Here is a 27949-nt window from a genome sequence, read left to right as displayed (position 1 = left end):
TGAATCACTTTGCTGTACAGCAGAAATTAACACAACACTGTAAAATAACTATACTTCAGTAAAAAAAATATACAAACAGCTCATACAGCTCAATATCAAAAAAACAAACAATCAAAAAATGGGCAGAAGACCTAAACAGACATTTCTCCAAAGAAGACACAAAGATGGCCAAAAGGCACATGAAAAGATGCTCAACATCGCTAATTATCAGAGAAATGCAAATCAAAACTACAATGAGGTATCACCTCACACTGGTCAGAATGGCCATCATCAAAAAGTCTATGAATAATAAATGCTGCAGGGGGTGTGGAGAAACAGGAACCCTCCTACACTATTTGTGGGAATGTAAACTGCTGCAGCCAGTATGCAGAACAGTATGCAGGTTCCTTAAAAAACTAAAAATAGGGCTATCATGTGATCTTGTGATCCCACTCCTGGCCATATATCCAGAGAAAACCATAATTCGAAAAGATACATGTACCCCACTGTTCACTGCAGCACTATTTACAATACCCAAGACATGGAAGCAACCTAAGTGTCCCCTGGCAAATGAATAAATAAAGATGTTAGATATCTATACAATGGAATACTACTCAGCCATTAAAAAAAGAAATAATGCCATTTGCAGCAATGTGGATGGACCTAGGTTTAATCATACCAAGTGAAGTAAGCCAGACAAAAACAAATATCATATGATATCACTTATATGTGGAATCTAGAAGAACAAAAAAGATACAAATGAATTTATTTCCAAAACAGAAAGACTCACAGACACAAAAAAAAACTTATGGTTACCAAAGGGGAAAGGGGTGTGGGGGGAGGGATAAATTAGGAGGCTGGGATTAACATATACACACTACTATGTATAAAATAGATAACCAACAAGGACCTACTATATAGCACAGGGAACTATACCCAATATTATGTAATAATCTATAAGGAAAAAGAATCTGTAAAAGAATATACACATATAACTGAATCACTATGCTATATACCTGAAAGTTACATGATACTGTAAATAACTATACTTCAATAAAAAATTTTTTAAAAAATAGTTGAGTTTTACCTTTTCTGAACCTTACATAAATGGAACCATACAGAATGTTTTCTTTTAACTAGCTTCTTTTGTTCAACATGATTATAAGATTCAACCATGCTTGTTGCAAATGGCTATAGCCCATTTTTCATTGTTGCCTAGTATTAAGCTGTATGAGCATGCCACAATTTTTCCATATTGATGGACATCTGGACTATTTCCAGTTTTTGACTAAATGAACAATGTGTCAAATTGAAAATACTATGTGTTCTCAGTAAACGTGTAGGCAGCTCTGTTCGGTAGCAGAATTGTTTGGTCATTGGATACATTTTATAGAATTTCAGAAAATGGGCTCAGAGATCAAAACATCATATTCAATTTACCTGGAAGCCAACTTATTTCTTTTACTTAGTTTTAGTTGACTGTTTTTCATTTTGTCTGCATTATCAGCATTTTTAGTAATATTCATTTTCCTGTCCCAGTTCTCTATTGCAACAGTTGAAGACTAGGGACTGTAAGAATACATCTGTTCTTCATTAAATAAACATTTATTGAGTGCCTCTCTCCTAGGCAGAATTCTAAGATGACCCTTGCCCTTCCTTGTATAATTCTATCCCCTTTGAGTGTGGGAGGACTGTGATTATGATGAGCTATCACGCCCATGATGATGTTACTTTACATGGCAAAAGGGATTTTGCAGATATAATTAATGTTATTAATCTTAACTGTAGAGTTCATCAAAAAGGAGATTATCTGAATGGTTGAGGCCTTATTACATGAACTCTTTAAATCTGGGTCTAGAGGTCTCAAACAGAGGAAGTCACAGATTAGAAGTCAGAGACATGTACTGCTGGCCTGAAGAAAGCAAATAGCACTGTTGTGAACTTCCTATAGAGGCCACATGGCAAGAAACAATAGGCAACCTTTAGGAAATGAGTTGCCCCAGTCAACAGCTAACAAAAAAATGGGGACCTTAGTACTACAACTGAAAGGAACTAAATTCTGCTCACAACCTTAATTAGCTTAGAAGGGGACTCCAGCCAACACCTTGATTTCAGCTTTCTGATACCTGAGCAAAGAACTCAGCCATACCCTGCCTAGACTTCTGACCTACAGAACTGAGTTAAGTGGATGTTGTTTTAAGCTGCTAAGTTTGGGACAATTTGTTATGCATCACTGAATATGTCTCCTATATGCTGAAACTGTTCTTGGCACTGGGGTTGTAGCAGAGAACAAACCAAGACAAAAATATGTCCCCTCATGAAGCTTTCATTATACTGGAGAAGAGATACAATAAAGATACATACATAAGTAAAATATATAGTATGCTAGGTAAGTGTTAAAGAAGAAAAAGAAAGTATAGAAGAGGGAAGCAAAAGATGAGAGTAGATGGCTGGAATTTTAGATATGGTAGCAAGAAAATGCCTCACTGAGCAAGTGATTTTTACATAAAGATATGGAGAAGGGAGGGCACTAGCTATGTGATAATATGGGGAAAGAGAAACAGTAAGTGAAAAGGCTGTGAGGTACCAGGATCCTGGCATTTTTAAATTTTATTTATTTATTTGTTGTACGCGGGCCTCTCACTGTTGTGGCCTCTCCCATTGCGGAGCACAGGCTCCGGACGTGCAGGCTCAGCGGCCATGGCTCACGGGCCCAGCCGATCCACGGCATGTGGGATCTTCCCGGACCGGGGCACGAACCTGCATCCCCTGCATCGCAGGCAGACTCTTAGCCACTGCGCCACCAGGGAAGCCCTGGCATTTTTTTTAAAAAGCAAGAAGGACTTCCCTGGTGGCACAGCTGTTAAGAATCTGTCTGCCAGCACTATTTAAAATAGCCAGGACATGGAAGGAACCTAAACGTCCATCGACGGAAGCACAGATAAAGAAGATGTGGCACATGTATACAATGGAATATTACTCAGCCATAAAAAAGAATGAAATAATGCCATTTGCAGCAACATGGATGCACCTAGAGACTGTCATATTGAGTGAAATAAGTCAGACAGAAAAAGACAAATATCATATGATATTGCTTATATGTGGAATCTGAAAAATATGGTACAAATGAAGCTATTTACAAAACAGAAATAGTGTCACATATGCAGAAAACAAACTTATGGTAACCAAGGGGGAAAAGTGGGGGGGATAAGTTGGGAGACTGGGATTTACATATACACACTACTATATAAAACAGATAACTAGTAAGAACCTACTATATAGCACAGGGAACTCTACTCAATACTCTGTAATGACCTATATGGGAATAGAATCAAAAGAGAGTGGATGTATGTATATGTATAACTGATACACTCTGCTGTATGGCAGAAACTAACAAAACACTGTATATCAACTATACTCTAATAAAAGTTAATTTAAAAAAGAAAAAAAAAAGAATCTGTCTGCCAATGCAGAGGACACGGGTTCGACCCCTGGTCTGGGAAGATCCCACATGCCATGAAGCAACTAAGCCCGTGTGCCACAACTACTGAGGCTGCGCTCTAGAGCCCACGAGCCACAACTACTGAAGCCCGTGTGCCTAGAGCCTGTACTCCACAACAAGAATCCACCACAATGAGAAGCCCCACACACCACAATGAAGAGTAGCCCCCACTCACCGCAACTAGAGAAAGCCCATGCGCAGCCACGAAGACCCAATGCAGCCATAAATAAATAAATAAACAAATAAATAAATAAAAACAAACAAATAAAGCAAGAAAGCTAGTTTGGTTCGGACAGAATGAGCAAGGGGAAAGAGTGATAAGAGATGAAGTAAGAGAGTTAACTGGAAGAGAGGGGTTGCTGAAAGGCAAATCTTATGGAGTTTTGTAGATCATGGCAAGAATTTCAGCTTTTATTTTAAGGGTTATGAGCAGAGGACCGACATGAACTAATGTCCATTTTAAATGGATCACTTTGGCTAATGTGTTTAAAATAGACTACAGAGAGACAAGGGCAGAAACACAGTGATCAGTCAGAAGGTATTGCAACAATCCAGTCAAGAGATGATGATGGTTTGGACCACAGCGGTGTCAGTGGAGGTAGTAAAAAGAGGTCAGATTCTGGTTGTATTTTTAAGGAAAAGCTCAAAGGATTTGCTGACATATGGGATGTAGGGGTGCAAGAGAAAGAAAAGAAAAGTTAAGAAATACCACACTGCTGTACTGATAAACTCTAAGTACTGAACTGTCATTACTGAGATAGGGAAGACTGCAGAAGGAGGTTTTATGGGGGATTATTAAGTACTTAGTTTTAGATGTTTTAAGTTCTTTAAATGGAGAATTCATACAAATTCTTCATATTCAAGAATATATTACTAATATATTGAAATGGCTTATAATCATCGAAAACCAGTCAATCTAAACTATAACAGTTTAAAAAAATTAAGTACATTTGGCAAACAGGTCAAACTAACTTACAGCCAGATGGGACAGAGGCTAAACATGGAAAATTACAATTCAGGGATAAGGCGTATAGAATCTTCCTTCAGCCAGAAACTATTTTATCTTTAAGGAGTTGTCTTAAAGAAAATGACTAATAAAGCAACTAAGGCAAGGCCTTCGAGGAAGTAGTTGTACTGCTGCTGCAGCCCCGGAGAACCTTGTTACCTCCTGGACTTGCCAACTCTTGGGTCACTGTTCAGTCTGGATGCCTGGCATTCAGCTTCATGCTTACACACTGTGAGCCAGGTCACTTCATGCACTGGTACACACACCTCAACTGCACACCCAATATTTGGGTGCTACATAACTGGAATGGCTGACTGATGCTGTTGGCTCAGTGAAGCAGGCATCACTTTGACATAGTTTTCTTTCTTCCTGTGATGCCTGTGGCCATTTCTACCACAGGCAACAGAAATTTTCCTATCAAAAGAAACTTGGTTGACACCTCACAGTTAAATGAAATATTAACAGTGACAAACTGCTTCTCTCTCTGACTTGAACAAATTTTGTTTGGAAAGTGCATTAGAAGAAACGGAGGGATGGCTATCATACTGTGGGCTCTCTAGCTTTTGCAAGATGATGAACTGTATTTCTAAGACCCAGACCTTTTCTTTAAAAAATAATTTATCGGGCTTCCCTGGTGGCGCAGTGGTTGAGAGTCCACCTGCCGATGCAGGGGATGCGGGTTCGTGCTGCGGTCCGGGAAGATCCCACATGCCGCGGAGCGGCTGGGCCTGTGAGCCATGGCCGCTGAGCCTGCACGTCTGGAGCCTGTGCTCCGCAACGGGAGAGACCACAACAGTGAGAGGCCCGCGTACCGCAAAAAAAAAAAAAAAAAAAATTTATCCACTAGGGGGAAAAAAACACTGAAGAAACCATGAAGATAAAAAATGTCACAGACTAATGATGCAAAACTACTGTCTTGTAGTGTCCATGTGAATGTTCAAAATTCTAGTAAAAAATACTAGAGTGTTATAGCTGGAAGAGACCTCAGTGAACACTATCATTTTGAGCAGCCTAAGAAAAATAAATAAAGGGGACTTCCCTGGTGGTGCAGTGGTTAAGAATCTGCCTGCCATGCAGGTGACATGGGTTCGATCCCTGGTCCGGGAAGATCCTACATGCCAGGGGCAACTAAGTCCGTGTGCCACAACTACTCAGCCTGTGCTCTAGAGCCCACGAGCCACAACTACTGAGCCCATGTGCCACAACTACTGAAGCCAGCGCACCTAGAGCCCAAGCTCTGCAACAAGAGAAGCCACTGCAATGAGAAGCCCGCACAGTGCAAGGAAGAGTAGCTCCTGCTCACTGTAACTAGAGAAAGCCCGCGCACAGCAATGAAGACCCAATGCAGCCAAAAAATAAATAAAAATTAAAGAAAAAAGAAAAATAAATAAATGTGAAAGACAGAGAATGAAGAGCCATCATATGGCTGTTGAGTATTCCTAAAGAAAATTCCAGAACAAATGGAAGAGAAGCAGTGTGTAGAGAATAGTTTTTCTGAGCTGAAAAAAATCCCAAATCTTCAGATGAAAAAGCCCCATCATGTTAAATGCAAAATGCATGAAAAAGGGTCAATACCTAGATGTAAATTAGTGAAACTCTGAATTTCAAAAATTAAGAATATCACAGATTTTCAGGAAGGAAAAGATTATCAACAAAACCAGACTTCTTCTAAGTGTCAGAGTAACAGGATATGATGGGACAGTATATGTAGTATGTTGAGGGGGAAGGCTGTGTCTCACTTAATAATTCTGTATTAAGTCATGTGTGAAAGCCACAGAATTAATTCTCATTTATATGTGGACTCTGAAGAATTCCACTCTCTGAAAAAAAATGTATTCAGAGATGTACTACTGATAACTGGAAGATTAATCAAAATAGAACTTTTTAATGTCAAGTACCTGGTAGAGAGTTCTGATAATGAGTATGGAAATTAATTAAATGTAGAAGGTAAGTCTCAATAGTTAATGTAAACATGGTTAAAAAGCATTGCAAAAATTAAAAATAATTCACATTTTAATGTATCTTGTAAAAAAAAAACAACCCATTTTTTATAAAAACAATTTGGTTCAACAAAATAAGCGACTAATAGGAGGGAGTCTTTTCAGGGAAAAAAACATGAGGGCTTCCCTGGTGGTGGAGTAGTTAAGAATTTGCCTGCCAATGCTGGGGACATGGGTTCGAGCCCTGACCTGGGAAGATCCCACATACTGCAGAGCAACTAAGCCCATGCGCCACAACTACTGAGCCTGAGCTCTAGAGCCTGCGAGCCACAACTACTGAATTCCGCACGCCTAGAGCCCGTGCTCCGCAACAAGAGAAGCCACCGCAGTGAGAAACCTGTGCACCACGATGAAGAGCAGTCCCTGCTCGCCGCAACTAGAGAAAGCCTGCGAGCAGCAACAAAAATCCAACTCAACCAAAAATTAATAAATTAATTAATAATAATAAAAAAAAGACGAACAAGTATTCTCGAAGAGCTTGATTTTCCACACAGTGATTAAAAGGAAAAAAACCACACACATAGTAACACACACTCAAAAGGCAGAGCAAAATTAACCATTTAGTCAGCACTAAAGCATTTGACAAACTAAGTTCACTTTAGTTCTCACCCCACCAAGCATTCTTATAGATGATAAAGACACTGAACAAAGATATTTATACTCATGACACAGGAATGAAGATAAGAATTAAAACCTTCTAGAAGAGTTTTAGTCACTTGCTGTAAAGAATTAAAAGGGAAAAGAGTTCTCTTAGAGACTACTTACGCTTTACAGATGATGGAGTGCTGAACTTCAAACTCCAAATTACTAATAACAGGGCAAGTGTATACTCTAGTAGCTGAAATATCTGGTGAAGTTTCTTCTCCAGGAACAGGTTCAGTCTTCCAGGTTTTATTTAATTTTTCCATATCCTCTTTCAGCTGGTCTAAGCACTGACTTAAAAATTCATGAGCGTCCTAAGAAGGCATAATATCCTTAATAAGGTCAAAACATTTCTTGTCACAACAATAGCTTATTAACACTGTGATCTACACGAGTAAAGCACTTGCAAGTCAAAAACACGTGTGGAAAAAGGCCAGATTTACTCTAATGATTTTGCGGTACATATTTTGTGGAAACAAAACAAAACGACAAACGACATATTTTATATTCCTAAGTTAGATTAGCATAACTAATAAATGAATCACTCCTTCATTTGTTTTTTAAAAATAGAGTGATTTTTCTAAAATAGCCTTTGTAGCTAAAATAGTCCAAGGTCCTACAGTGGCAAACCACATCTGTATTACTAATATATGATAAAATACACAGAAGGGTCGTACTGAACCTTACCAGAAGTCCTCAGGTTTTCCAACCTGTGATGAACACACATACACAAATCTCATTTTAAAATAAAACTGGGTAACACGCTAAAATCATTTCAATTTTCCCTATCTCTAAGGTGTTTAAAATCAATTAGACCAGCCTCTTAGATAGCTTCATCCACCAGAGAACAGACAGCAGAAGCAAGAAGAACTACAATCCTGCAGCCTGTGGAACAAAAACCACATTCACAGAAAGACAGACAAGATGAAAAGGCAGAGGGCCATGTACCAGATGAAAGAACAAGATAAAACCCCAGAAAAACAACTAAATGAAGTGGAGATAGGCAACCTTCCAGAAAAAGAATTCAGAATAATGACAGTGAAGATGATCCAGGACCTCAGAAAAAGAATGGACGCAAGGATTGAGAAGATGCAAGAAATGTTTAACAAAGATATAGAAGAATTAAAGAACAAACAAACAGATGAACAATACAATAAGTGAAATGAAAAATACCCTAGAAGGGATCAATAGCAGAATAACTGAGGCAGAAGAATGGATAAGTGACCTGGAAGACAGAATGGTAGAATTCACTGCTGCGGAACAGAATCAAGAAAACAGAATGATAAGAAATGAAGACAGCCTAAGAGACCTCTGGGACAACATTAAACACAACAACATTCACATTATAGGGGTCCAAGAAGGAGAAGAGATAGAGAAAGGATGTGAGAAAATATTTGAAGAGATTATAGTCGAAAACTTCCCTAACATGGGAAAGGAAATAGCCACCCAAGTCCAGGAAGTGTAGACAGTCCCATACAGGATAAACCCAAGGAGAAACACACCGAGACACATAGTAATCAAGTTGGCAAAAATTTAAGACAAAAATTACTGAGAGCAGCAAGGGAAAAATGACAAATAACATACAAGGGAACTCCCATAAGGTTAACAGCTGATTTCTCAGCAGAAACTCTACAAGCTAGAAGGGAGTGGCATGATATACTTAAAGTGATGAAACGAAAGAACGTACAAACAAGACTACTCTACCCAGCAAGGATCTCATTCAGATTTGATGGAGAAATCAAAAGCTTTACAGACAAGCAAATGCTAAGAGAATTCAGCACCACCAAACGAGCTCTACAACAAATGCTAAAGGAACTTCTCTAAGTGGGAAATACAAGAGAGGAAAAGGACCTACAAAAACAAACCCAAAACAATTAAGAAAATGGTAATAGGAACACACATATCGATAATTACCTTAAACGTGAATGGATTAAATGCTCCAACCAAAAGACACAGGCTTACTGAATGGATACAAAAACAAGACGCACATATATGCTGTCTACAAGAGACCCACTTCAGACCTAGGGACACATACAGACTGAAAGTGAGGGGATGGAAAAAGATATTCCATGCAAATGGAAATCAAAAGAAAGCTGGAGTAGCAATACTCATATCAGACAAAATAGACTTTAAAATAAATGTTACAAGAGACAAGGAAGGACACTACGTAATGATCAAGGGATCAATCCAAGAAGAAGATATAACAATTAAAAATATATATGCACCCAACATAGGAGCACCTCAATACATAAGGCAACTGCTAACAGCTATAAAAGAGGAAATCAACAGTAACACAATAATAGTGGGGGAGTTTTATCACCTCACTTACACCAATGGACAGATCATCCAAACAGAAAATTAATAAGGGCCACAAGCTTTAAATGACACAATAGACCAGATAGATTTAATTCATATTTATAGGACATTCCATCCAAAAACAGCAGATTACACTTTCTTCTCAAGTGCGCACAGAACATTCTCCAGGATACATCACATCTTGGGTCACAAATCAAGCCTCAGTAAATTTAAGAAAACTGAAATCATATCAAGCATCTTTTCTGACCACAACGCTATGAGATTAGAAATCAATTACAGGGAAAAAAACGTAAAAAACACAAACACATGGAGATTAAACAATACATTACTAAATAACCAAGAGATCACTGAAAAAATCAAAGAGGAAATCAAAAAATACCTAGAGACAAATGACAATGAAAACACGACGATCCAAAACCTATGGGATGTGGCAAAAGCAGTTCTAAGAGGGAAGTTTATAGCTATACAAGCCTACCTCAAGAAACAAGAAAAATCTCAAATAAACAATCTAACCTTACACCTAAAGGAACTAGAGAAAGAAGAGCAAACGAAACCCAAAGTTAGCAGAAGGAAAGAAATCATAAAGATCAGAGCAGAAATAAATGAAATAGAAACAAAGAAAACAATAGCAAAGATCAATAAAACTAAAAGCTGGTTCTTTGAGAAGATAAACAAAATTGATAAACCATTAGCCAGACACATCAAGAAAAAGAGGGAGAGGACTCAAATCAATAAAATTAGAAATGAAAAAGGAGAAGTTACAACAGACACCGCAGAAATACAAAGCATCCTAAGAGACTACTACAAGCAACTCTATGCCAATAAAATGGACAACCTGGAAGAAATGGACGAATTCTTAGAAAGGTATAACCTTCCAAGACTGAACCAGGAAGAAATAGAAAATATGAACAGACCAATCACAAGTAATGAAATTGAAACTGTGATTAAAAATCTTCCAACAAATAAAAGTCCAGGACCAGATGGCTTCACAGGTGAATTCTATCAAACATTTAGAGAAGAGCTAACACCCATCCTTCTCAAACTCTTCCAAAAAATTGCAGAGGAAGGAACACTCCCAAACTCATTCTATGAGCCCACCATCACCCTGATACCAAAACCAGACAAAGATACTCCAAAAAAGAAAATTGCAGACCAGTATCACTGATGAACATAGATGCAAAAATTCTCAACAAAATACTAGCAAACAGAAGCCAACAGCACATTAAAAGGATTATATACCATGATCAAGTGGGATTTATCCCAGGGATGCAAGGATTCTTCAATATACGCAAATCAATCAATGTGATACACCATATTAACAAACTGAAGAAGAAAAACCATATGATCATCTCAATAGATGCAGAAAAGCTTTTGACAAAATTTAACACCCATTTATGATAAAAACTCTCCAGAAAGTGGGCATAGAGGGAAACTACCTCAACATAATAAAGGCCATATATGACAAACCCATACCAAACATCATTCTCAATGGTGAAAAACTGAAAGCGTTTCCTCTAAGATCAGGAACAACACAAGGATGTCCACTCTCGTCACTATTATTCAACATAGTTTTGGAACTCCTAGCCATGGCAATCAGAGAAGAAAAAGAAATAAAAGGAATACAAATTGGAAAAGGAGAAGTAAAACTGTCACTCTTTGCAGATGACATGATACTAGACATAGGGAATCCTAAAGATGCCACCAGAAAACTACTGGAGCTAATCAGTGAATTTGGGAAAGCTGCAGGATACAAAATTAATGCACAGAAATCTCTTTCATTCCTATACACTAATGATGAAAAATCTGAAAGAGAAATTAAGGAAACACTCTCATTTACCATTGCAACAAAAAGAATAAAATACCTAGGAATAAACCTACCTAGGGAGACAAAAGACCTGTATGTAGAAAACTATAAGACACTGATGAAAGAAATTAAAGTTGATACCAACAGATGGAGAGACATACCATGTTCTTAGGTCAGAAGAATCAATATTGTGAAAATGACTATACTACCCAAAGCCATCTACAGATTCAATGCAATCCCTATCAAATTACCAATGGCATTTTTTACGGAGCTAGAACAAAAAATTTTAAATGTGTATGGAGACAGAAAAGACCCCAAATAGCCAAAGCAGTCTTGAGGGAAAAAAACGGAGCTGGAGGAATCAGACTCCCTGACTTCAGACTATACTACAAAGCTACAGTAATCAAGATAATATAGTACTGGCACAAAAATAGAAACATAGATCAATGGAACAAGATAGAAAGCCCAGAGATAAACCCACACACCTATGGTCAACTAATCTATGACAAAGGAGGCAAGGATATACAATGGAGAAAAGACAGTCTCTTCAATAAATGGTGCTGGGAAAACTGGACAGCTACATGTAAAAGAATGAAATTAGAACACTCCCTAACACCATACACAAAAGTAAACTCAAAATGGATTAGAGACCTAAATGTAAGACCAGACACTATAAAACTCTTAGAGGAAAACATAGGAAGAACACTCTTTGCCATAAATCACAGCAACATCTTTTCTGATCCACCTCCTAGAGTACTGGAAATAAAAACAAAAATAAACAAATGGGACCTAATGAAACTTCAAAGCTTTTGCACAGCAAAGGAAACTGTAAACAAGACGAAAAGACAACCCTCAGAATGGGAGAAAATATTTGCCAACGAATCAACGGACAAAGGATTAATCTCCAAAATATATAACCAGCTCATGCAGCTCAATATTAAAAAAACAAACAACCCAATCCAAAAATGGGCAGAAGACCTAAATAGACATTTCTCCAAAGAAGACATAAAGATGGCCAGGAAGCATATGAAAAGCTGCTCAACATCCCTAATTATTAGAGAAATGCAAATCAAAACTACAATGAGGTACCACCTCACACCAGTTAGAATGGGCAGCATCAGAAAATCTACAAACAACAAATGCTGGAGAGGGTGTGGAGAAAAGGTAACCCTCTTGCACTGTTGGTGGGAATGTAAATTGATACAGCCACTATGGAGAACAGTATGGACGTTCCTTAAAAAACTAAAATTAGAATTACCATATGACCCAGCAATCCCACCACTGGGCATATACCCAGAGAAAACCATAATTGAAAAAGACACAAGCACCCCAATGTTCATCACAGCACTATTTACAATAGCCAGGTCATGGAAGCAACCTAAATGCCCTTCGACAGACAAATGGATAAAGAAGATGTGGTACATATATACAATGGAATATTACTCAGCCATAAAAAGGAATGAAATTGGGTCATTTGTAGAGATGTGGATGGACCTACAGACTGTCACACAGAGTGAAGTCAGAAAGAGAAAAACAAATATCGTATGTTAACGCATATATGTGGAACCTAGAAAAATGGTACAAATGAACCAGTTTACAGGGCAGAAATTGAGACACAGATGTAGAGAACAAACGTATGGACACCAAGGAGGGAAAGTGGCAGGGGGTGGTGGTGTGCTGAAATGGGAGATTGGGATTGATATGTATACACTGATGTATATAAAATGGATGACTAATAAGAACCTGCTGTATAAAAAAATAAATAAAATTCAAAAATCAAAAAAAAAGAAATGGAAAAAATTTAAAAATAAAAACAATTAGTACTCACATTCTGCATATAACCAGAGAATCTCTCTGCTGTAGCTGAAATGGCATTTTTAACCTTCTTGAGTAAATCTTTTTTCGTCTCTGAATTACAGATATCTTTTTTAACAAGCAAGTGTGCAAAGCGCCTGGTAAAAGAGACAAGTTTAGCAGGTTTTACAAAACACTGGATGGTATTATATTTTAAGGACTGCTAACAATGGCACATAAAATTAAGTGTCTAATACTCCATTATTCTATAATAAATAAGGTAAAAATGTTACTCAGTAAGTACATAACAGTTACCTGATGAGTGCGTTGAGTGGAATTTTCTTCCATGGGATACCTTGCTTGAGCAAGTCATTTGCAAATGATTGGAGTGAAAACAGAGACTGTAAAATAGCATTCATATAGCAGGTATTTCCCAAATTGGAGAAGCTGAAAATGAAAGAAATAGTACTTTTGAAGACAACAGTAGTTCCTGAAGTATGTTCATCTGAGCAGGGGTTCTCCACTATAGCATGCATCAGAATCACCTGGAGGGTTTGTTAAAATACATATTGCTGGGCCCCAACTCCAGAGTTTCTAATTCTGTAGGTCTGGACAGGGAAGGTGCAAAAAATGTGCACTTCTAACAGGATCCCAGTTGATACTGATGCAGTATAACATTAATATAACTTAGTTTCATCTCAAGGAAAATTACACATTTTCAAATGAATGCTAAAAAGGACTGGGGACTTACCCAGAATATATATATGCTTAATGGGTACCGCCAAACATTATTCCAAAGTACATATTTAAAAAAAATTTTTGCTTGAAAATATTCTCAAACTTTCAGAAAAGTTGCACAGAATAATATTCTTTACCTAGATTCACCAATTGTTAACCCTTTTGTACTCTGTGCTTTATCATTTAACACCTCTCTCTATATATTTTTCCTGAACCATCTGAGAACAGGCTGCATAGATCATACCCATTTAGTTCTAAATACTTCAGGGTTTATTTCAAAAGAACGAGAACATTCTCTTATATAACCAGAGTACAGTTACAAGCATTATAAAATTTAGTGCTAACATAATACTCTTATCTAATATACCTTCTTTAATCCAATTTTGTCAATTGACCCCATGTTTCTTCACAGCATTTTTTTCTCCCTAAGCACAAGATTCAGTCCAGGATAATATAATGCATTTAGTTTTCATGTCTCTTTAGTTTTCTTCAATCTGGAATAATTCTTACATTTGGACTCAACTCTGTCATGTTGTTATAATTTTACTTATCTATTTGGTGTGTTTTAGAAATATTTCTTTTGGTTTTAAGAAAGGCTTTTTTAAAAGTGGTTATATCTGTATTTGTACTTTTTTATAGTGCTCATAACCCTTGTTTTTTAAGTTTTTTTTTTTACTATCTAGTCTGTCCATTTTAAATAGTACTCTTCCCTGTAACCAGTGCTGCAAACAACCAAGATCCAGACCTATATTCAATATTTAGAAACTTAGTATTTGAATTTCTCTTTCTGAGAGTGATTTTTTTCTGTGCTTCATCTAAGTCTTTTACTCCTATATATTCTTTTTTCATGAAATCTCTTAAGCCTCTTGTCCCTGGCTCTCAGCACCCACAGGCTTAAAGCAGTGGGAAACAGGAACACTGCTAGAATCTGCTTTGCTTCTCTACCTAGAAAGTAGTTTAAAGGTGATGGTATTCTTTGTTTCCTAGAATGCTAAAGGTTATATGTGTTTTTCTTTGAACTCCTCATACTTTTTATGTTTTGTGGGGGATTTGTGAGGAATACTGGAATTAGGTAGCCTCCATTATCCTCTAGACTTGGCAGTTTTCTACTCGGTATTTTTGTTTATTTGTTTGTTTTTTAAGGAGTCCTTAGTCCTGGGTATTTAGCTTACTTGAAATACTGCACTCAAATTCCTACAAGAAGTCTGAAAAAAGGAAAGTTGGGTACAGGTAGTATACAGAAATTAAAGAAACACTGGAGGTAGAGAGGGAGCCTGGAGCACCAAGGGTAACTCAAGGATATCAAAGGACTCAGAAGGATATGAATGACAGAGACCAAAAGTACACTATAAAATACATAGGAGGAGGCACTAAGAAGATGGGCCAAGTAAGATCAAGGTAGATAGAAATAAGATATGGATGAAAAATGTTCACAAAATAGGACAGACTAATATAAAAACGTTGTCTGGTAAGGAAGCAGCAAGATAATCATTTGAGGCAGAACAATTAGAATGAAGAAGAAAGGAAATTAAGAATTAAACTGGATGGTAAACATTTTAGAAGACAAAGCAAAAAAGAGGCTCAGAGAAGAACAGTAAGTACAGAAGAAAGTGAAATGTTTTCACTACAAGTTTTATGTTTTTTTCTGCTAAAATATGAGGCAAATAAACTACTACAGATAAACCAAACTGGCAGACATCAGTCACTCAAGTAAAAAGGTAATCCGAAAGCTGGGGAAAAACAGTAATCTGAGTGAGATTAAAAACAAAAAAGCTGGTAGGTTTTGGGAAAGCAATGTGGTAAGAGTAATCAAAAATTTCAAAGTGCCTCTCGTAGTCTTAACAATTCTATTTCCAAGAATTTTTCCTATAGAAAAGTTTTTTTTTTTCTATAGAAAAGTTTTAACAAATATTAAAAATACATGTGTATATAAATGTTTGTTTTAGCCTGGATTATAATTGGAAAAAAGGGGAATCTAAATGCACACTAACATGGTTAAAGGTTATGTACTAGCATAAGAGGATGCCCATAATTAATGTGGGGTAGAAAGAAATCAGGGAACAGAGAAGTAATATAGCATAGTGATTAAGAATGCAAGTGAACATGGTGATCATTTTGAAATGTACAGAAATATTGAATCACTATGTTGTGCACCAGTACTAACATAGTGTTGTAGGTCACTTATACTTCAAAAATAAATAAATAAACAAACAAACTCACAGAAAAGATCAGATCAGTGGTTACTGGATGTGGGGAGTAGGGGAAGGGGGAACTGGATGAATGTGGTAAAAAGGTACAAACTTCCAGTTATCAGATAAATAATTACTAGGAATATAATGTACAACATGATTAATATAATTAACATTGCTATATGTTATATAGGAGAGTTGTTAAGAGAGTAAATCCTAAGAGTTCTCAAGGATTCTTGAGAAAGGAAAAAATATTTTTTCTAGGGAACTCTCCTACACTGTTGGTGGGAATGTAAATTGGTGCAGCCACTGTGAAAAACAGTATGGAGGTTCCTCAGAAAAGTAAAAATAGAATTACCATATGATCCAGCAATCCCAATCCTGGGCATATATCCAGACAAAACTATAATTCAAAAAGATACATAAACCCCTATGTTCATAGCAGCACTATTCACAACAGGCAAGACATGGAAACAACCTAAAATGTCCATCGACAGATAAATGGATAAAGAAGATGTGGTATATATACACAATGGAATATTACTCGGCCATAAAAAAGAATGAAATAATGCCATATGCAGCAACATGGATGCAACTAGGTATTACCATACTAACTGAAGTAAGTCAGAAAGAGAAAGACAAATACCATATGATATCACTTATATGAGGAATCTAAAATATGACACAAATGAACCTATCTATGAAACAGAAACAGAACCACAGACATAGATAAGACTGCTGGTTGCCAAGAGAAAGGGGGCTGGGGGGAGGGAAAGAGTGGGAGATTGGGGTTAGCAGATGTAAGCTATTATATATAGAATGGATAAACAACAAGGTCCTACTGTATAGCACAGATAACTATATTCAAGAGCCTATGATAGTATGATAGGGCTTCCCTGGTGGCACAGTGATTAAGAATCCACCTGCCAATGCAGGGGACATGGGTTCGAGCCCTGGTCTGGGAAGATCCCACATGCCATGGAGCAACTAAGCCCGTGCGCCACAACTACTGAGCCTGCGCTCTAGAGCCTGCAAGCCACAACTACTGAACCCGTGTGCCACAACTACTGAAGCCCGCATGCCTAGAGCCCATGCTCCACATCAAGAAAAGCCACTGCAATGAGAAGCCTGCGCACCTCAACGAAGAGTAGCCCCCCACTCACCACAACTAGAGAAAGCCCACGTGCTGCAACGAAGACCCAACACAGCCAAAAATAAATAAATTAAATAAATTTTAAAAAATAGCCTATGATAAACCATCATGGAAAAGATATTAAAAAAAACAATGTATATATATGTATAACTGAATCACTTTGCTGTATAGCAGAAATTAACACAACATTGTAAATCAACTACACTTCAATTAAAAAAATATTTTTTCTTCTGTTTTATATCTATATAAGATGATGGATATTCACTAAACTTATTGTGGTAATCATTTCATGATGTATGTAAGTCAAATCATTATGCTGTACAATTTAAACTTACACAGTGCTGTACATCAATTATATCTCAATAAAATTGTAAGGAAAAAAATACAAGTGCAGTCCAACTGCCTAGATTTACTACTGCTGTACTACAACACCTCAAGTAAGTTAATTAACTTCTCTAAGGCTCAGTTACGTCATCTATAAAAACAGACTTTTTAATATGTCTAGCTCAGAGAGCTACTGCGAAGATTTAAAGAAAAAAATTCATTTAAATGCTTAGCACAGTCTCTGGCACATAACAAACACTTTAGATAAAGCTGCTATTATTATTATAGTTTTTATACCATGGTCTCATTTTTGGGTGTTTAATAAGAATATAAGCATGAAGGGGCTGGGAAGGATATAAATAAAATTAATGTTGAAGTATCTCAGGAGATGACGTGTATGGGACTTAAGAATATGCACTTTCTGCTTTATGACAAATGTTTTTATATATATATATATATGCATATATATTTTTTCAAAGTTTGAAAATCAGAGGCCAGATAATGGACTGAATTTTATGGATGTGATAAATCTTTAATAAGTGAGCAAATATTTGAGAACTAAATTAATATGACTGCTTTAATCATTTTTTTATACCAAGTAAAACATACTTCAGTTGAATCACTTTATAAAAAGAAAGCAAAATAAAAGAATTTACCTACCCCTGCAGCTGCTGCTGTTGGTGAGAGGAAAGGGGCACTCTTGGTTTGTTCCAGCCGGTGTAATCCTGGTTACACCTCAGTTTTTTAACAGAAAGAGGAGCTGGCTGAGGAAGAAATCCCAAACTTCTTTTGGCAGAGGGAGTTTGGCTTGTAATATTAGTCCTATAAAAAAGAAAAAATGAAGAAGCATAACAATATTGAATGTTACTTTTTTCCCCTAGTAGATTCAGAGAAGTCAAGGTCTAGGGGAAAAAAATCCTAAATTTGAGGAAATATCAGTAATAATGATCACCTGGGAGAAAATTTCACAAATGTAAATCAGCAAATCTGTTGATAGGGAGCTGAAGGCATAATACTGTACCTACATAACCTATAATCAAAATAATCCAAGTTAATGGCTTGAGAAAAGCCATAAATAGTTTTACTTCTTTATTCACTTTTATCCACTTAATGACTATCATACATTAGTTTACCTAGTTTTAAAAACATTTAGGCAGTGAACTTTTTCCACTGTTAGACAACAAATATTCTTACCCAATCTCCTTGAGAACTTACTCTGATTTATATGCTTAGCAGTGAAAATGGTAGGAGTATTTTCATTTGAAGTTTTCCTAGATAGTGACTGTTTTCCAAAAAGGCTGTACTAATTTATATTTCCATCAGTAGTGAATTTCCCTTTCTTTACATGGTCTCCATTACATTATTATCACTCTAAAGAGTGAAACATGATCTCATTGTTATTTTGTTTTATATTTTCCTGATTACTACCAAAGTTGAACATATCAATCTTTTCTTTATGGTTTCAATTTCTGTGTCTTGTTTAAGACTCACTCTGTAGGGACGTCCCTGGTGGCGCAGTGGATAAGAATCTGCCTTCCAATGCAGGGGACATGAGTTCGAGCCCTGGTCTGTGAAGATCCCACATGCCGCGGAGCAACTAAGCCCGTGCACCACAACTACTGAGCCTGCGAGCCACAACTACTGAGCCCACGTGCCACAACTACTGAAGCCCGCATGCCTAAAGCCCATGCTCCGCAACAAGAGAAGCCATCGCAATGAGAAGCCTGCACACCGCAACTAAGAGTAGCCCCCACTCGCCACAACTAGAGAAAGCCAGCACATAGCAACGAAGACCCATTGCAGCCAAAAATAAATGAATAATTTTTTTTTTAAAAAGAATCATTCTGTAATGTAAGGTCAGAGAAATGTCTTCCTATATTTTCTTTTAAAAGTTTAAAATCTTGTTTTCCCTCCTACTCAGTTCTTCAAGCTGTTTGGACATTTACTTTTTGCATCTTGTAAAGCAGGAATTAGGATTTACTTTTTTATAAGGAAAAACCAATTGTCCCCAAACAACTTATTGTCTGCCTAGGCCATCTGTTAGCCAGTGTCTGTTTTTTTTTACTCAAGAAAAAAAAATTGTGAAATAGAATACAGAAAAATATATAAAAATCAAATGTGTAACACTGTGGTACAGGATGTTGATACTGAGGGAAGTTTTGTGTGTGAGGGAGGATGGGGGTATTAGGTACACTTTGCACTTTCTTTTCAATTTTGCTGTGAACCTAAAACTGCTCTAGAAAGAAAAGTTTATTAATTAAAAATCAAATGTGGAGCTTAACAATATTTTTATAAAGCAAACACATATGTAAACAACCATTAATGTCAAAAACCTCCAAGTACCCCTTCCCAGTCACAACCCCGTTCCTCTACCCTAAAAGTTACCATTAGCTTTCTATCAGTTTTATTTCTTACTATGTACTCCTACATATTGTAGTGTGGACAATGAAAGGTATATCTGTTTTCATCCTTTTGCTTTCAACCTTTCTCCATCTTTATACTGTAGTCGTCTTTTAAACAGCACATGGATTATTATTCTTCCTTTAAAATCCAGTCTTTCTCTTTTTAACTGAAATATTTAGTGTATTTATATTTAATGTCATTACTGATTTAGGTTAATAACTCAAAATCTTTGTCTACTAATTCTATCATATGTGTCATTTCTGAGTATTTATTAATTTTTCTCTTCTTATGAGTTATATTTTCCTGTTTGTAAGCTTAGGAATATTTTCTTGGATGTCAGACATTGTGAATTTTATCTTGTGGGGTACTGTGTATTTTTTATTTCTATAAACATTCTCAAATTTTGTTCTGGGATGTGCTGAGGTTACCAGGAAACAGTTTGATCTTTTTCGATCTTGCTTTTAAGGTTTGTCATGTGGGAAAAGAGCAGCAATTTGTCTAGGGATAGTTTTTCCTCACTAATGAGGCGAGACCTTTCTTAGGCATTCAAATTGCTGCTATTAGGAACAGGAACTATGCCTGGCTTTATGTATACTCCAAGTATTATTCCCTTACATCCTTTTGGGTGGTTCTTTCCCTGGCCTTGACTAGTTTCCTCACCTGCATATGCTGCTCAGCACTCAAAATGAATACTCAAGGGGACCCTCTGCAATTCCTTCTCTGTGCAGCTTTCCCCTCTGGTACTCTGCTCGGTGAATTCTAGCTGCCCTTGGCCTCCCCGGACTCCTAGCTCCAGTTCTTCAACTCAGGAAGAGCACAGGGCTGGCTCTGCATGGTTCCCCCTCCTTGTGTAGCAACCTGGAAACTTTTGACTAGGAAGCAAGCTGAGGCAGTCATAAGCTTAATTTGTTTCCCATCTCTCAGGGATCCCTGTCCTTCACTGACTCATGTCCAATGTCTCAAGATCCATTGTTTCATACAGTTTGCCCAGGTTCTTAGTTGTTTCATGAAGGAGGGTAATCTGGTCCCTGTTATTCCATCTTGGCCAGAAGTGGAAGTCACCTTTAACTTTTTAATATGTCTATGTTAACTGTGGCCTCCTCTCAAACAAAAAATGAACTTAAAATGTTTTAATTTCCCTGTACTTTTCTCCACTCCTTTATTTCTTCTTATTGTATAATATTTTATTAATTTTTTGTTTTTAATTCTATCATCATTTTATAAAAACTATCAAAATGTATTTAGATGCATAGAATAAGACCGGAAGGATATTAGTAACAGTAGTTGCCTCTTGAAAGAAAATGAACAAGTAAGAGTTAGGAGAGATTTATTTTTCACTGTATGCACCCTGAAACTTTTGAAGTTTCTACCATATGCTCTTATTACTTATACAAAAGAATAAATTTTAAAGGTATTTAATTTTTAAATATGCTTAACATTTTTTTTGCTCACTGATTTTTCTTACTTCTACTCCTTTTGTTCAGTTTTCTTCTTGCTAAATAAATCCTGTCTTTGTATATCTAAAACCAGCAATTTTTTAGAAGTTGTTTTCATCTTTTTTTTTTTTTTTTGCGGTACACGGGCCTCTCACTGTTGTGGCCTTTCCCGTTGCGGAGCACAGGCTCCGGACGCGCAGGCTCAGCGGCCATGGCTTACAGGCCCAGCTGCTCCGCGGCATGTGGGATCCTCCCGGACCAGGGCACGAATCCGTGTCCCCTGCATCAGCAGGCAGACTCTTAACCACTGCGCCACCAGGGAAGCCCTGTTTTCATCTTTTGAACTTAATAAACATGTCGTTCTTTTTTCTTTTTTTTTTGGCTGCACGGTGCAGCATGCGGAACTTCCCCGACCAGTGATCGAAACTGTGCCCCCTGCATTGGAAGCACGGAGTCTTTTTTTTTTTAATTAATTAATTTACTTATTTTATTTTTGGCTGCCTTGAGTCTTCGTTGCTGCGTGCAGGCTTTTTCTAGTTGTGGCGAGCGGGGGCTACTCTTCGTTGTGGTGCACTGGCTTCTCATTGCGGTGGCTTCTCTTGTTGTGGAGCATGGGCTCTAGGCACGTGGGCTTCAGTTGTTGGAAGCAAGAAGTCTTAACCACTGGACCACCAGGGAAGTTCTGTCTGCATTCTTGAATTAAAATTTAGCTGGATATGGAATTCTCTGATATTATTACTCCAGTGTCTTCTGTTCCTATTGTTGCTAATGTCAGTTTTCCTTTTATAGACAATATTTTTCTTTCTCTTAGCTTTTAAAATTTCTTTACCCATCATCTTCTACAATGTGGATTTTTAAAAAATATATTGGCTGTTTGGCATTTGTTGAGGCATTTCAATGTGGACTTCCATCATTTTCACCCATTCTTTCTTTGACAAATTCCTTGCCTTTTTTCTCCATAGTCTTTTTCTTTTTTTTTCCAAAATGCTATTAAGACATGGAGGGTAGACCAAGGAGCCCAACATAATTCTCTTAATTTCATTTACATTTACCATCTCCTCTCTGTGCTACATCCCATGATCATGCATTTTTGATGTGTTTAGTAGCTGTATCAGTCTGGACCTCTAACCTGCATAGGACTTAATATCAGGGGTTCAGAACTCTTGCCCCTATGCAGGTAACACTACAGCAGATGCCAATCATTGCAATTTCCATTTTTGGGTTTGCTCTCTGTTTAGGGAGCATCAGGCAAGCAGCATATTTATGGTTCCAAACTCAGGTAGTTACACAGAAGTGTTGCGCCTTGGTTTACTAGCACAGACAACAGATCTAGATACCCAGCTTCACGTAGCTTCATATAAGAAACCAAATTCTAGTCTGGGGTCATGTTCAGTTCCCAATCTCATGCTGGTTTTGAAGACCCAGCCCTAAATACCTGACTCCAGTCTGTGTTTTGTAAGTGCTTTATGGCTTCAGCCTTTACTCAGTATTAGTTTGCTCACCAATCTGGAAATTTTCACCTTATCCTTGAGTGCAGCTTTGCATTAAAAGAAATTTTTATTTCCTCAATCATTCCTAGGTGCAATGAATATTCTCATTCTATTATTTTGAGAAGAAATTTGTATTGTATTTAATAAATCACTTGAAAACCAAATTTAGTTCTTTTTTTTTCAACTTAGATTCCTTTAAGATTCTTCTAATAAGCAGAAATGTCAAGCTTCCTCTGCCTTAAATTCAAAAAACTTAGTTACCACTGCAGTCATAAAGTGCTTGACAGATACCACCCAAGGTTAAATATACCTAAATATACAATATCAAATTCTTTATTTCGCCTTAATCATTTAATACAAATAATCCAGATGTCTTTCCACTTTGAATTAAATTCTAGTAAAAAACAAAATATGACTTAATAGGTCATTACACATCGTATCTATTATACACCATTACCCTCACTTTTTATCATTATCATTGCCCCTCTGTGCAGCATTCCATGATCACACCTCCTTGACAAGTGCTTAGCAGCTGCCTTACACATTCATACCCAATAAACCTCGAAAAATTTAATCTATATCTCTAGAATCAGCAATTAAATTTCTGACTAGCCTTTTCCAGTTAAAGATACCCACTAATGTGAAACTTTTGCTTTTTAAAGAAAATGCCTTAACTTTTGGTAGGTAGCTTAACAAATACACAGGCAACAAAGGCAATTTTAAAATGCCCCAAAGGACAGATCATATGTTCATCACTTGGAACAATGGAAAATACATTGGTCTAGTATCTGATCACACTGCCAATCATAACCTGTGGCCTCAGTACAAATCTTCCTACACATCAGTTTATTCTTGTGTTGAAAAACATAAAAAATAAGAGTTTGAACTAAAACATTTCTAGAGTAGTTTCTAACTAAAATGTCATGAATCTATAATTCTCATCAATTTTGTTATTTTAAATTAGGGTATTCATTTACAGCACAATGCACAGCCCATCCCATCATTTAATATTCTGAAGAAGAAAGCTCTTCAAGTTCTTCACAAGGCATATAACCAATGCATACCTGTCAAGGTTAGTGCTGCCAGGAGAGTAGTCCTTGGATGCAGCTCTGCTACCATAAAAAGATGATGACTGCAAAGGTAAAAGCCCTAAAAAATGAACAGACACAGGAAACGTTTAATTCCTAAATCAACCATTCAAATTCATTTAATAATAAAATTATGCATTGGGCCTGTTTATATTTAAACTCTTTTTTTCCCCTTCTTTTCATCAAAATAATACATATATACACATGTTAAAAGATCAAACACTGTGGAAAACATTATAACAGGTCATAAAAGAATACTCTCCAGCCCTAAAGCTCCACAGATTTTGCTTCCAGTTTCTAACCATTTTTTGAAACTTAGTTTTTCTGATTTCCTCCATAACATTAAATAATGTTTCTATAATTTCTTCATTTATTCATTTTTAAACAATATCAGCTGACTCCCTGTTTGAAAAATTAGAAATAATTTCTTATTTACATCACCCCTACTCTTGTTCTCCTCTCTCCAACCAATTACCAGTTGTGTTATTTATTTATTTTTTGGCCGTGCCACGTGGCTTGCAGGATCTTAGTTCCATGACCAGGGATTGAACCTGGGCCCACGGCAGTAAAAGCGCCGAGTCCTAACCACTGGACTGCCAGGGAACTCCCCATCAGTTGTGTTATTTTAGTTCTACTGATTAACTTTGCAACTTTAACACACTTAAACTTTCTACATTTTATTCCATGAACCTTTTTATCACTTGACCGTTTACTTCCTCCTCTCTCTCCTCTTCTACATCAACTTTTGTAAGACGTACCTTGACTTCAACAGCATTAAGGATCATTACATCTTTAAGTATTCTGTTTTCTAACTATAGGTTGATTGCAAAAACTTAAAACCAATAAGTGGAGTTTACATAATGTATTATTATTTCAGAGGTAAGAATTATATTAGAGATACTTCTTTCTGTAGGAGTCCAATGTTACAACTCTGAACCACTAAAAGGAGACCGTTCCTAGAGTCCTGATCAAATGAATTCTCGTAAACTCCTAAATTATCAAAATCATGCCATATTTTAGTTTGCTTCAATTTAATTTCAAGTTGAACAGTATTCAAATCAATACCAGATACTTGAGTCTTTAAGGAGTTTAGAGGATCAGAGAGATATGTTAAGTATAGGAAACACTAATAAAAATTCAGGGACAGTCTAACTTTTAGTTTTTGTAAAAACAAGGAACAAGTGAACTTAAACAACTGCTTCAGGCAATAATTTCAAGATCTTCTGGAACTTCTAATAAGTAGCAACACTGATGAACTTTAATTTCAACCGCTTTAACTCCCTGGATTCATTCCATGGTTCAGGTACTTTGACAATGAAATAATTTAATTCTAGGTAGTTAAACAGGGGAAAAGGCAAAGCTTAAATTCCTTGCAAGCAAAATTAAAATTCCCTTATAGTTCTAATATTTTAAAAAATATTTTAGCCAAGTACTAGATACAAATTGGTACCTGATAACTAGTACTGAATTACACAGTATTCCTGAATAATGTAGAGAAATATGCCCCAGTTTAGGTTTCTATTTCTAGTCTAATACAATCCATCATACAATAAATGAGTATCTTATAAAAAGACCAAATACTTACCTGATGTCCTATTCTCTTCTGACTGTTTCAAACTCAGCTGCTTCTCTCTACTGCTGGTTAAATACTTTCTTGAGGGATCTGTCATAGCCTTGTTGTTCCTACAGTTAATAATTTAATTCAAATATATATATGTATAAGGATACAATTCTTAATTTTAAATAGTTGTCATTAAAAATCTACATTTCAATTGACAAATTCATTGATTTGCTTGGAAGTTAGGTTATAAGGTGTCAAAGCCTTAAGCAAATGAGGATCATAAAAATAAGCTTTCATTACCTAGTCAAAAGCCAATTTAATCCATAACCCTGGTAATTAGGCAAAAATGAAGGAGTATTTTCTTTATACAAAAGTCAAACCAGAGACAGCAATATTATATAGGTTTTCTTAGCCGAAAGCAAGGCCAGATGAAATGATTCAGCTACTAAGACCAAAAGAATCAAGAACTAAGCTAAAAAAATTAAAATTAAAAAAAATTTTAAATAAATAAAATTTTAAAAAAAGTAAACTATTCAAGCTTGATACTGAATAGGTTTAAAAAGTAAAACAGGACTTCCCTGGTGGCACAGTGGTTAGGAATCCGCCTGCCAACACAGGGGACATGGGTTCGATTCCTGGTCCAGGAAGATCCCACATGCCACAGAGCAACTAAGCCCATGTGCCACAACTACTGAAGCCCACGTGCCAAGAGCCCGTGCACGCAAGAAAGAGTAGCCCCCACTCAACGCAACTAATAGAAAGCCTGCGCGCAGCAACGAAGACCCAACGCAGCCAAAACTAAATAAATAAATACATTTTTATATATATATATATGAAAAGTAAAACAAAATCCAAAATGTTCTTATAGTTTATGTAATTTGAAATACTATTTACTAAATGTCAACATTTCAATTCATAGTGATTAAACAATTTTAAGTTCGTGAACACAAAATTAAAATTTCTTAAGCCCCCTTTCCCCCCTCTATTATTCCCAAATACCTGGACCTATATTAAGTAGAGTGGGTCCATTCAGAAACATGCTCATGCTTTGATTAAAAGTGCTAATTTTAGGAGAACCATCATGAATAAAGCCTGTAAGCAGACAATGTAGACGCTCCACCCAGATTCCCTCTGGCCCCATTTTTGTGTCCTCTCGTCCACACCAATTTAGGTATTTTTTGTTTGTTTTCAATTTTTTTTTATATTGGAGTATAGTTGATTAACAATGGTGCGTTACTTTCAGGTGTACTGCAAAGTGATTCAGTTATACATATACGCATATCTATTCTTTTTCAAGTTCTTCAATTTAGGGTTTTTTTTTTTAATTTTTTGATAGCCTATACCTAGGGTTCTTCTTCAAAGGATTGCCCTCAAGCTACTACAGAGACTTTGCCTGCACTCTCAGAGAGTCACAAGTAAGGTCAGGTGCTAAAGTATAGAAGCCCAGCTCCCCTGCCTTGGATTAGAACAGTTTTAAGGTGAAATTTATATAACAGATTTTTCTCTCTGGGATTAGGATGAATCCTAACCTCTGCATTTTTCTGCTCAGAGATCAGATTTCTGTCTGAGATCACATGCATTCTTTGTTTCTTGCACTTCAATATCTTGCTTCCCCCTTCCCCCACTCCCTTCCTGGGTATCCCCTGGGAATAATTCCTAAATAAATCACTTGCACACTACCCTCTATTTCAGGGTTTGTTTCTGGGGAACTTAATCTACAACCGTTAGTGCTAGAAGTGGGTCTAGGAAGCATACCCTCTAAGGACAGGATTCTGGAATTGGATCGATTGTTTGGCAATGGCAACAGAAATTCCATTCCTGGTGGTAAAATTTTTGGTATCCTATAGTGTTACACCACCAAGATTTTTCATATGTAGTGAACAATCTGGATAAAGTAGAAGAGAATATGGCTCATGCAATCTCTCCAGCATTTGAAAAATGTGGTAGAATGCACAATGGATCGTTAGGGTTATAGAAATGTTCTAAAGCTGGATTATGCTGATAGTTGCACAACTCAATAAATTTACCAAAAATACAGAATTATACATTTAAGACAGGTGAATTTTATGGTGTGTAAACTGTACCTCAATAAAGCTGTTTAAAAAATGTCCCAAATTATTCCCTTCCTTGTACCCAAGTCCCCTATTAAGAAATGCAATCTATTTCCCCAACCCTTAATGAGGCTGGCCTTGTGATTTCCTTTTCCCAAACGAATGTGACAGACATAACAGCACATAAGTCCTGATGCTAAGGCTAAAGGCACCCTGCAAATTTCCACTCATTCTCTTGGAACCCTACCACTGCTTTGTGAATAATTCCAGGGTAACCTGCCAGGTGACAAAAGAAAACATGGCCAATCTCCCTCATCACCCCAAGCACTAGACAGCCAATGGCCAGTCACACAAGTAATGCCACCTTGGACCAGCCAACCCTTAGCCAACCTACCAACTGACCATGGATGCATGAGAAAATGAGAGAATCCAGCCACAAGTGGCCAAGCCAGACCCAGATAAACAGAACCACT

The 27949-nt window shown here is 36.8% G+C and overlaps 1 protein-coding gene and 1 non-coding gene across 2 annotated transcripts in view; both read right to left on the bottom strand.

The window, feature by feature from the left end:
- The window catches only part of USP37 (ubiquitin specific peptidase 37), a 90356-nt gene that overhangs the window by 34799 nt on the left and 27608 nt on the right, over positions 1-27949 (bottom strand). Inside the window, exons 8-13 of the mRNA XM_060152119.1 lie at positions 25450-25547; positions 23841-23925; positions 18108-18269; positions 13359-13490; positions 13078-13201; positions 7253-7443 (exon numbers count right to left, since the gene is read on the bottom strand). Of these exons, the coding sequence (XP_060008102.1) occupies positions 7253-7443; positions 13078-13201; positions 13359-13490; positions 18108-18269; positions 23841-23925; positions 25450-25547 (792 nt within the window). The remainder of the gene's footprint in view (positions 1-7252; positions 7444-13077; positions 13202-13358; positions 13491-18107; positions 18270-23840; positions 23926-25449; positions 25548-27949) is intronic.
- TRNAK-UUU (transfer RNA lysine (anticodon UUU)) lies at positions 24395-24467 on the bottom strand. Its single transcript has one exon. It is a non-coding gene; the product is annotated as a tRNA-Lys (tRNA).

This window comes from Lagenorhynchus albirostris, chromosome 6 (genome assembly GCF_949774975.1).
Source record: "Lagenorhynchus albirostris chromosome 6, mLagAlb1.1, whole genome shotgun sequence".
Lineage (NCBI taxonomy): Eukaryota > Metazoa > Chordata > Mammalia > Artiodactyla > Delphinidae > Lagenorhynchus > Lagenorhynchus albirostris.
This window is presented reverse-complemented; position numbering and strand designations above follow the sequence as displayed.